This window comes from Tyto alba, unplaced genomic scaffold, assembly GCF_018691265.1.
Source record: "Tyto alba isolate M040663 unplaced genomic scaffold, T.alba_DEE_v4.0 Super-Scaffold_40, whole genome shotgun sequence".
Lineage (NCBI taxonomy): Eukaryota > Metazoa > Chordata > Aves > Strigiformes > Tytonidae > Tyto > Tyto alba.
Window position 1 is genome coordinate 12,885,953 of NW_024881316.1, and position 12,271 is coordinate 12,898,223.

General features: G+C 35.4%; 1 protein-coding gene across 1 annotated transcript in view; it reads left to right on the forward strand.

Moving 5' to 3' along the window:
• Nucleotides 1-12,271, forward strand: part of ME1 (malic enzyme 1) — a 182,782-nt gene that overhangs the window by 38,755 nt on the left and 131,756 nt on the right. The window contains exons 2-3 of the mRNA XM_042803644.1: nucleotides 6,125-6,258; nucleotides 11,878-12,027. Of these exons, the coding sequence (XP_042659578.1) occupies nucleotides 6,125-6,258; nucleotides 11,878-12,027 (284 nt within the window). The remainder of the gene's footprint in view (nucleotides 1-6,124; nucleotides 6,259-11,877; nucleotides 12,028-12,271) is intronic.

The window sequence follows — 12,271 nt, forward strand, 5'->3', positions numbered from 1 at the left end:
TGTGACTCAAAGTGCTGCTTGCAGAAGAGATGTTCATCCAGATAGCAGCATTAGTTGCCTGTGCTTATAGTATTTTTTGGCAGTCATTACAAGAATGGGTAGAGAAGCTAGCACTAAGACCTCTAGCCATATGGAGTGCTCCAACCTCAATGCCTTGCCATGAAACACATTTGTTTTCAGCAGAATGAGTTTATTGCTCAGCATGTGCTCAGATTAGTTATTCTAACTATTTCCTGGGGTATTGTGCCTTGAAACGAGTGTTGGACATAGAGTATTTAAAGTATTTATCTGGTTTCTCTGAGGTCATATTTGGATAATAAAAATGCAATATGGAGGGGAAATTCTTGTAAAACTTAATTTTTGCCTGTTTGTAAGGTGATTTTTTTTAAAATATAAATTATATAAAATATCTCAAAGGGATTTTCAGATCATTAAACTCTTAAATGCAGCTTAGAACACTTGAAAGTTCATGAGTGCCATATTTTTATAGAGATTTTATAAGAATTTCTCTGAACATGTAAAATTTTGCAGGGTTGTGCTTTGTTTTGTTTTGTTTTTTTTTTTTTTTTTTAAACAGTCTGATCTTAAAGGGGCTTATGATATTTGAGGTACATAAAACTGTTTTCAAGCAGCTCACACCTAGCAGGATTATACATACGTTTTGTTGCTTCCTCAGCCTAAGAAGTTTTCCTTAAAATAAAGCAGAATAAAATTGTTTCATTAATTTTGACTTGGTTTCCTCCTTAACAGTACTAGAGTAGTATGAGAAGCCAAAATTACTGAAAGCAAAATCATGAGTAGTAAAAGAACTACTTGCAAACAGTTATGCATAACAAAGATCACGTTTTCCTAAGGACTGCATCCAGTTCTGCAGCTGAATTTCTCCTGGAGATAATCTTGTGCATAAAATGGTGTGAGCAGTATAGGATGATGTGTGACTTCCAACTAGTAGTGATGCCACTGATTTTTCATTCTGCCAAAAGCATTTGTCTTGTTTGCATTTCCATTTGTTTATTATTTATATGGAATTGCAGGGTTCTGTATGTCCATTTGTTCGAAACATTAATTCAGATCTTGAGCAGGCTTGTAGCTCATGTGTCTGTGGGATTTTCTCAGAGCTTTGTCTGGCAGAGCGTTCCCCAGCCTCTTTTACTCTTCTCAGGGTTACCAACTGCTGTGGAGGGATGCTGCAAGAGGTGGTGTAGAGCCAGCTATCCTCCTTCCAGCCATGGCAGCCGATGTTATGCTTATTTGAGTCCCTCACATTTGTGTGGTTCTTTTATGATATTGTTGAAATTGGTTCACTGCACTTTCATGATTTAGATATACAGGATGATTTTTTCAGTGGAGAGTTTTTTTACTTTTTGATGTGGTCTGAGACAATTATGAACCTACTTGGTTGTTGCCCCCCAAATACTTTAAAGACTGTAATATCTTAGATCAGCAAGCCAGATATTTCATTCTTGTAGAATAGGTCGTACTTCTAGATATAATTTCTTGGTACACCTTTTTGCCTTCCTCTTAATGTCTTCCTTCAGCCCTCCACAGATCCAGTCAGCTCAAATTTACATGCTGGTACTTGAGTTTGGATGTTGACATTGAGGTTGTCTCCTGAGTCCCAGGGATGACCTGAAATCTTATGGGTCTTGATCCTCTCCTACCAGAGGCTGAGGAAAGAGTCATCAAGTCAGAAAACCTTGAATGTGGACATGATTTCCTCTTCTAAACCAACCTCCTTCTGCACGCTGTCGTGCCAATAACTGTGGCATACTTGCAGTAAGGCCAACAGAAGGAAGTTACCTTTTTACTAGGACAAAACAGTGTTAGGTCTTTAAAGAAATTGGAGGAGGATCCCTGCAATGAATACTGTTTGGAGATGGTTCTGGCTACCCTTTGGTGAAGCTGAATCTCATTACTGCATAGACAGGATGCGCACATTAGTGCATTCTTTTTTTTCTTGAGAAGTTTATATAAACTTAGGAGTTAGATGAGCTTCAGATATGCTATCTGAACGAAAACTATGTCAATGCAATCTAATTTGTATTAAGAGGTAAGACTTGTCTCTGCTGTGAACAGAGGCTGAGACAGCTCTTGAAATACTTTGAATGTGCTTGCTGTCTTCCAAAGTACTGCTTGAGAATTCAGTTGAAAGTCAGTGTAAAACGCTGTCTGATACATGATGTTGTTGTGCAGCTTATTCTGTTTTATGGCTTTTCGGTACTGCAACTGACCAAGAGAATTGATGTATATGTAGTTGCACTGAAGCAGCCTTGTAGTTGAAAAGGGAGAGGCTGGGCAGAGGACACATAGTTAAGAGCTGAGTTGATAAACTGATGGAGATTAAATAATGAAAGAATACTGAGCAATGTGCAGTAATGGAAATCACTGCTACATTTACAAAACTTCACAACGTTACAAATGGAGAGATGAATTCAGAATTAAATGTATTTGCAATGAGTTAAACTTCTCAAAAATTAAAAAAAAAAAAAGACTCAGGGAGCTTTCTGTACAGTTGAGAATATGAGAGGGCATTTTTGTCAAAGGAGCAGTAAAAATCCCCAATCCAACAGTTCCATCAAAAGGTTTGTGAGAAAGGAGGATAATGAGGTGGCTGAAGAACAATTTAGTTTTACCAAAACCGGAGCATATAAAGAAGCATATGAAACACAACCCTTGAAGAACTGCAAACTCTTACCAGGGAGACTTAATAATAGCTATACTTTTTTCCTCTATGATGTATATGTCATCTTTTGAAGGCATAAAGCTGTGAATAAATCAAACCAAGTTAGGCAAAGGTTAATTCTTCTGGTGGTGGTCTCTTGCCCTTGTGCTGCTTTTAATTTGTCACACTGTTGTTCTTCTTGGACGATTTATTTGTAATATAGAGTGCAAAATAAAAATGTCCACATTTTTTATTGTAGTTGGGGTGCACTTTACACGATGGAAGTCTGTCCCATCCAGGTGTGCACAAAATGAGGCTCTCAGGAAGAGAAGGGAACGTGTGAACCAAGATGGGCCTAGAGCCCTCTCTGCTGGATAGCTGGGAAACAACACTTCAAACAAGAAAAAATAAGAATTCTGATGTAGAAAAGAAAATCTGAGAAGCTAGTGCAAGAAATCTAGACACAAACCACAAAAATTATGTAGTTGACCTCTTCCTGTTATTATTAGATGAAATAGCATACATTTATTGCATAAAATGGCCTCTTATTAAATCATCAGGTAATCTGTTTTAATGGTAATTCTTTTATTTTGATCATATACAGTATCTGAGGGGAAGAAAGAAACTAACATTCCATCTTAGAAATTTGAAAAATTCATTATACCTGTGCTAAAGAACACTATGTAAATAAAGAATTTTAAAACCATATGTAGCATAGGAGGTATAGATGAGTGCTGTATTTTTGTTGTAATGCCCAAAAGAAATTAACGCTTACTGTAGGAGCTGTAGCAATATGTGGAAAATATACTCTTCCAAGACAAAGCTCTTCTTAAAAAAGGCACTTGGCAAGATGTATCAACCTTTCATGCGTCTGTTTTGAAGTAAAATATATTTTCCAGTAAGAGGGGAAACCCTATCATAGTAATTAAAGTCCATATCTTATATCTAAAGTGAAAGCAAATGCAGACTGTTTTAATTTTTTTCTTTCAGAAAATTTGGCTAATAGAAACATGGGAATGGAGAGATGCAGAGAATAATTGGATTACCACTTTATTGCCAGCACTAGGAGATCCACTAAAACTATGCAGCTTCCTAAATTCCAACTATTTGGAACCGATGCTGACGTGTGTGTGCGTGTGAGCACACATGCACGGCTTTTATGTGTTTTTTTAAAGCCAAAAAAAAAGTCTACTGGAGATGAGGGATCAACTTTGAATAATTTGTGAGGAACATTGGCTCTCCCTTCTTCTATGGTCTTTCAAAATGTGATAGCAGCTGAAGACACTCATGTCATATCTGACCACAGAAAATTCATGTAGGGACAAGAAAAAACAGGGTTTGTGTACACTTTTGGAAACCTTTGAAATCTTGAGTGCATGGAAAACCGTAGCAAGACAGTTACTGACCTTTATTAAACTTGGTTTCTCTGCATTTCTGTGTGTGGGAGAAGCTTGTTCTGGAAATCTTTGATGTTCTGTGAAGTGTCCATTATGAAATATTTCTTTTCAGGCCTTCATTTCATTTAAGGTTAACAACTTGGTTAATGGCATTTTGGTGCAGATAGTGTGGTGGTGTTGCCTTTGAGGTTTTTTTTCCTACTCTTTTTCAAGCAACAATGATGTGAACACTTGAAAATTATTTAGATTAAAAATGGTGTAAGAAGTATTGAAGTGGTAAGAGACAGGAAGATTTTATAGTATGTTTTTGTTCTGCAAGAATATGTTCTGTGAGGTATTTCTGAAAAAAAAAAATAAGCCTGTCCAGATAATCAAATCAACTGGTATGAATTTATCATGTTGTATCACTCACTTGGTGTTGTGCAAAAGGCAGTAACGTCATTGTGTAAAGGACTGTGAATTTGTTCTCTTGAAAATGCAGTAGTGCAAATGTACACTGAAGGATGCTTTTTATATTTGTGCTCTTGCTTTACCTTTTTTTTTTATGGGATTTGTTGACCCAGCTAATTCTAATGGTAGCATGAACAAAGAAATTTTAAAAGTATATTTATAGAGGTAGTTGTGAAGGCATCTTAGGAGTATTTATTTTCCACAGGAAAGTAAATGCAGGAAGATTACATTGCCATGTTTTCTTCTTTCATATCTCTCAATGTGTTTTCTCAATTTTTTTTTCATAACAAACAAAGCATTTTTTATATAGTTGTACAATAGCTGTAGAATATTAGGCAACTATCTAATGACTTGTTTATATATGTGTATATATACACACACACATATATATCTTCTGGGTAGAGTAATAAATGCATTCTAACCTCCAGTACTTTAACTTTTGAATATGTTTAAGCTATGTGATATGCATATTGCAAAGATTATAGACGTTTTTGGTGTTAACCTAAGAGAGACCTCAAAGACACTTGCAGATCTGCCAGTACTGATTCTGGAGTGGGGGCAGTGCAGGCATGAGGCTAAAGGAGAGCTATAATGGAGCCACCACCCAGTGGCTGTAGTGTGAAACAATGCATAGACTACATGGGTCATATATGGAAGAAACTCCCCTGACATTCCTTTTTATCCCCTAAAACTGTCAAAGGTCCGATCCTGTCCGTCAGTCCTGCCTGGCTGTAGTTACCACAGCAAAGTCAAACTTCAGCAGACAGAGTGCTTGATACTAGTGTGCTAAACCAGTGGTCATGTTTTAGCTCTAAAGGAATCCTCTTTCTTACAACAGCTTGGGAAATTTCTGAAGATGTTTTAGACAGACAGACCTCATTAAAAAGCAGCTATTTGGCAGTCTCTGGCTATTCACAAGCTGGATTTAAATGTTAAGCATTCTGTGACTGTCCACGTAACATACTAAATACTTTAAAATGTATTTTCTGGATGGAATAAGGAAATCCAGTAAGTCTGTACAGATTTTCCTTACTGTAACTGAATGTGAAGTTAAAAAAAAAAAAAACAAAGTAAGTTTGCATTTGACTCAGTTATGGACCTGTTTCTATTGACTGACCTCAGTAGGTGCTGGACCAGGCTCTTTGACTATAAAGTGATAGCAATGACTTTATTTTACCACAGAGTTCTGTTAGAAATTCACATCTGAGATAACCAATATCTTGAAAAATTTTCAGATATTAAAAGTATAAAGTTGACACTGAAAATGAACATTATTTATGCTTTATGTTTAGAAGATATCCAAATGAATGAGTGAGTGAGAATATACTGCTCCCTTCTTCAGCTGTAATTTAATAATTTTGCAGGTAATAATCTTTCAGTGTCAGAAGACCTTAACTAATTCTGTGCTGGGATGGAGATACTATACTGTACAGGCCTGTTCTCTTATGACTCAATAAAAACTTTTTCCAAAATTGTTCTGTAATTGTCAATTCTGTTTAATATTAATTTGTTTTTCTGATGCTAACGTTACCTGTGCTATATTTTGCTGTAGAAATTTCTTAAAAGGAATTTCTCTTATATGTATGTATGTATGTCTGTTTGTTTCTTTTTCCAGGGCATGGCTTTTACCTTGGAGGAGAGGCAACAGTTGAATATTCATGGCTTACTGCCACCTTGCTTTCTTGGTCAAGATGCCCAGGTTTATAGTATTCTTAAGAATTTTGAAAGGCTGACATCTGACCTAGACAGGTAAAGTATGGCTATAAAACTTTATCCTAGTTATCAAACCATGAGTCCCTGATTTTTTTTTTTTTTTTTCAAGCTGTAGTGGTTGATGATTGGGAATTGTTAAGCTGAATATATACTTTTGCTGGAATGCTTTCTTCAAAAAATGAAGTCCTAATTTTAAATTGTAATATTCCAGTGCTGTTCAATAACCAAATGATACAAAGGTCATCAGAAGCAAATGAACTCATATGAAACTAAAAGTCACTAATGCCTTTACATGCATATAGATACGCATGCATTAAAACAAATATATAAAAATTATAAAATATTATAAAATAATATGTATTATAGTGTCGTGGGTTTTTTATTTAAAGAGAAAAGCTGGGGAGGGCAATGTGCTTGGTTTATTTGTTTGTTTGTTGTTGTGTTTTTTTTTTTTTCTCTAAGTGTTTTATAGGCCCTAGAACAAAACACCGTTCATTTATTTTTCCCCCAGTGCCTTGCTTTTCTCTGTTGGGAGTTGTCATATGTATGTAATACATGGCTTTTAGATACCTGTCTGTTGGTGGTAGGGCTTTTTTATAATTTAATGTTTCCACTACCTTTGTTTTTTATGGAAGCAGAATAGGATGAGCATAGCCTTCCTTGTAAGTGAAGAGCTCATGATTGTGATAGCTTTTCTAGGTTAATTATCCTCCAGTACTCTCAGGGAGGGCATTACCAGTTATTGCAGAGTAGTAGCCTCCCAGGCTAGAATGTTTTAGTCTGAGTCCCTGTGTGTATCAAAGCATAAAATTTCATGGACGCTTTTGCTTCAGCCACTATTGTTACCATAGGAGAAAACTTTCTCTGTCCTTCTGTCCCCATCTCCTCCTTAACTCTGCCTTGAAATTGTCCCTTTGTGATACAGCTTGTTGTTTCATATGTTTCAGGATATTTAAAACTTTAAGGCTGTTTCAGTTGTTCATTTCTACTTGCATTGCAGGAATTCCTATTCACCTGTAACTTAAAAGCAGGAAGAAAAAAGGCCTTTTACCCCATTGTTGTGTGTATTTCTTAACTAGCAAAGAAGTGTTGCTCCTACTTCAGATCATAGTAGAAAAGCACTTGTGTTTCTCAAAACATCACAAGTTGAAAGTTACAGGTCTAGCTACGTGAAGACCTTTGAATACTATCAATGATGACATCGTGGGCTCTTTTGCAGAGATAAAATGCTTGAGTGAGTGTGCAAAAACTTGTGTATACAAAATGTAATTTGCAGCTGTGTTTATAAGTCAGACAATTCTGACAATTTTATTGGAGTATGTCAGTAGAGATCCTGCTCTGAGAACATGTTCATTACATCTGTGTGAGCTCAGTCCTTCAAGGCAATATTCAAACTCTGGTGTCCTGTACTTATATTGAAGCATTTTAAAGGGAAGAGTGACGGTGATCCTGCTGCAGTTACTCCTTGAAACCTTCACAGATGGAGAATGCCAGAAGACATTAACTATTTTAACTAGAACTTGAAAGAAAATCTCAAGTGCTCCTTATATAGGCTGGTGCTCAAGGACAACCTTGTGTAAGAGCATGCAGCTATTTCCTTCTACTGAATGTAAATGTACTAATTCTAGGAAAAAAACCCATTTCTTCCAGTATGCATCCAGCACAGTCTTTTCTCCCATAGGAGCAGTGATTGAAAAGAGATAAAGGGAAGCTGTTGTTTTCCTCCTAGATCTCAGAATTGATAGTGGGTGTACACCTGTGCATTTTCTATCCAAATACAAAAGGTTAAGTAGAAGCATTTGAATATTGCAGAGGTGGAAGTTGTTAAGTAACTTAGACAGAAGGGTATTTTCTGAAACATTCATGCTGTGTATGACAGCATCTTACACTGGCAGGTTTGTAGCTTGCTCTGGTTTTGATTGAAAAGAGGGTGTATGTAAATTCATAAAGCTAAGCTGATAGTACCATAGCATGACATGTTTTGGCACAGCTGAAACTCCTTTACTGAGTTGCAGCATGGAATTGCTGTGCTCTGAAATACCAAGAGTTCATACACAAAATGAATGTGAAACAGCAGCAAATATATTGCCTGGTATGCTTGGCAAAAAGGAAGCCAATAACAGGAAATAATTTTATTCCTCTGACTTAATTTGGAAAAGCTGTGATGGATTCTGCAAGTAATTTAATCTTATTTTTTTCTCCTCTGTATGTTCTTAATCATCTTTCTTCTTGCTCTGTATTGACGCTGAAATTGTTGCCCCTGACACAGCCACATCTTCTGTCTGGGCTTTTCTTCAGAGTCACACTGATAAAATGTTATACTGGATGTGTAAACATTAGGAGAGGTGCCATCAAATCCCTTTTCCTGAGAATGCTGTGCTATTTTGTTTTTTCTTAAAGTTCTTTGTCTTTAATAGCATTTTTATATAGATACTGATGATGCAAAGTAATGGAGTTAAGTGTTTTAACAGATTAAAAATAATAACATTTCCTCCCACTTTCCTTTATTTGTTCTCATGCTTTGCAAGATAAGAGCAAACATACTTTGGGTTTGTTTTTTTTTTACCATTTCATTTTGCCTTGTGAAATGAGTGCCAGTGATAGCAGGGCCAGTTATCTTAAGGAATCATCAGCAATTTTCTGGTAGTTACATCAATTTTATTTTGGGTTTTGGATGATATTTGGTTTATATCCTTTTGTTGCTACTGTGTTTCATTCCCTTTGTAATAGCAGACTAGCATGAAAAGTTCTTAGGTAAGGTAAAGGCAAAGGGGTAAAGTGACATACTGAAATTTGAATGCTTGGCAATCCCCTCTGTCTACTTGCCAGGCTTTAGTTTTCGTCCTCTGAAACTCTTCCCTGAAATCTTCATTCAAGGCTCCTTGTCTGAGGACAGATAATATTTTTATACCTTTTTATAGCACAAGTGATTGTTCTCAGTGTTTTATTGCTTGTTTTCACTGTTTTCAATTAGATGTGGGCTTCAGTAAAATATTCCAGTAAATACTGCATTTTAAATATATCTTTTTTAAAAACACAATGCTGAAAACCATGCTTTTAGTTGTGTAGATGACTTGGATGTTGCTAAAAGATGCATACTTGTTGTCTAATGCATTATTACCAACGCCTCATTGAGGATGAAGCATTTTTGGTTTTCCCCTTAAGAAAGAATTTTTGAGAAAGTTGATACCCCTAAGCAAGTTACTATGCTAAGAAAGAAGGGATATTTTATACCTGCCACAGAAATGTAGCCTTCTGATCAAAATTGCTCTTCTCTATAAATATTTTTCACTTTATAGTAATATTTTTATGGATATGGCTAAGTATACAGTATTTGAAAATATGATTATAAGTAGTATGCAGTTATTATCTTTGCAATTTCTTTAGCGTATCCTGAGTATGAAAGTGACATGATAAATGCAAATAAGAAGATAACCCCTCAATTTTAATTTAATGCTATAGCGCAGTAAAAACAAAAGGGATAGTTTTAGCAAATAGTTTTTTGATTTGAAGCCCTTGAGGAAACCTTTTGCTAAACTTTTAATTTCTTTTGTAAAAAATTTCTTTACCCCTTTTAAGATCTAGGCTTGGTCTGAGTAATAAGAAGAGATGATGAAAAGGTATTTTAAAGTCTTAGGTAGCCACATCTCATTTTAAATTAAAGTGATAAAAAGAAAAAACCCCATACACTGTCTGCTGCTTCGAAACAGTGATGTAGCTTGCATGGATACTTGCAGTCTCCGATGTAGAGCAGGCCAGAGTACGCATGATATTCTCTACCATCACTTGCAAGATCCTCTGGGAGCAAAGTGAATGTCTTCAAATATATTCGTAACTATATGTGAATGAGCTTGTATTCCAAGGTAAATGTTGGGATAATCATCCTTAGGTGAAAGGTTTTAATAAAGTAAATTCTCCAAGAATTCAAGGACATTGAAAGATCTGCTATATCATAATGAAATACTGGGAAAATTAAAGGTTAGTACAGAGATGTAATAACATGAAAGAAAATTAGTATGTATGTACCTTTGTAGCTGAGAACTATGAGTGCAGGATCTAATTTAATCTTAGAGAACATTCAAAACTAGTGTGTATGATGGAAGGTGGTTCAGGGTACCTCACGGTGATGGTATTTAGAGTACATCTTCAACTCTCTGGTTTCTAGATCATTATTTGTTTAGGAACTAAAGTACCCTTAGTGACACAAGGGGAAGGACACTGTTTTGTCTCACTTCTGTCACCTCATTCCCATCATGAGCTGCCAAATTGGCTGTACTAGCCTTTCTTATAGTGCTTGTTAAAGGTTTATAGAGAGGATTGCGGAAGAAATGATGCTCTGATACACAGGGTTATACAATCTAAGCTTGAATGAAACAAATGCAGATTTACTAAGCTGTTCTTAGATAGTTAATTGACAAAATTTGTGTCTTCTTAAAGTATGACTTAGATTCTAATGGGGCATGTGATGTATGAGTATGCTGAAGAAAAGCTCATGTGAATAATATTTAAGCACACAAACCTCCAGGCTTTTGGAATGAATGTGTTGTATACATTTCTTCACACTTGTGTAACAAAATGATGGGCATATTAAACTTTTTGAGTGTAAGTAATTAGTAATCCACTGTAAATTTAAAAAAAAAAAAGCCCAAACCTACATAAATAGTATACATAAGGTTTTTATGTAAGTCTGTTGCTATAGAAGACTACATAATTTTAAAAGTAATACTTAACCTTAGTAAAACTAGTGAATAGAGAGGTGAGGTTTAGGATCATCAAATTCCTAAATATTAAGTGTTCACAGTAACCAGAGTCATACCTGTGTGAACTAATATAACTTGAAGTCACTCATAGATTCCTAGCATGTCACACTCAGTACTGAAATTTGGCTTCCTGCTTGAGATCTTGGAGCAGTACTGTATTTATTCAATATTAGAGTGATGGTAATCAAAAGTAGATCAAGCTAAGCACGAACTTTGTTTTCACTCTCATTTCTCTGATTTTTTTTTTCTCATTGGTTTCTTTTAAAATAAATATAAAACTTCTTCAAATGCAATCAAAAATTGATTTCCATTAGAAGATAAAACATTGCAGATTTCATTACAGACGTAGACTTCAGGGACGAAAAGCCATATGTGTATGCTTTGTTTTGAAAGCTTTGTCCTGCAGTACTCATGTGAAGTATTTATTTGAAGTATTATTCTGGATTTAAGAGAAATTTATTTGGAGGCAAGAGCAGAGAAAGCTAACATTTTTAGTTTAATTTTTTTGCGGGGCTATAGAGTAAGCTTGTTTAAGTTTTATTTGATCATGGTCTCATTTCAGGTGGAACAACTGATATGTACAGATTAGGTACTGGCAGACCAAATACTCAATTTCAGTGTAGTTTTTTATACCTGAGAGGGATTAGCTTCCTGACTATGTAGAGTTTGTCAACTTTGTGACGGTTTTAGCTTCTCTCTGTCTCAAGCAGTTTGTTATCCTTTGTGTTTGAACCATTGGTGCTATGAAGACAAGGAGGAATTTAAATACTCTCAACAGGAAAGAGGCTGTTCTAGAACAAACTTAGCTTTAATAATTATCTAATCACCCTTATATTTCTAAATTTACTTTATATGTTCACTTGATGTCTGTCTAATTATGTGTAATTCTCCACAGATATATTCTACTTATGAGTCTTCAGGATCGAAATGAAAAGCTTTTCTATAAAGTGCTGACTTCTGACATTGAGAGGTTTATGCCTATTGTTTATACTCCCACGGTGGGACTGGCTTGCCAACAATATGGTTTAGCATTTCGGAGGCCAAGGTATGTAAGTTTGTACTTCAAATAAAAGTAATTTTATCTTATTTTCCTCTTGGCAGATTGCTGCAGATGTTTTCTGACATAGCTGAATTTAAGCCAAAATTGCTATAATTGTGATAGTTCAAACTACATTTTTGGTCTACATTAATCAATAATTTTTATTTCATTACGAGGGCAAATGGTTGTTTTAATTATATTAGAACATGAGTACACATTTTAAATTTTACTGACTTTTTTTTGGATTCCT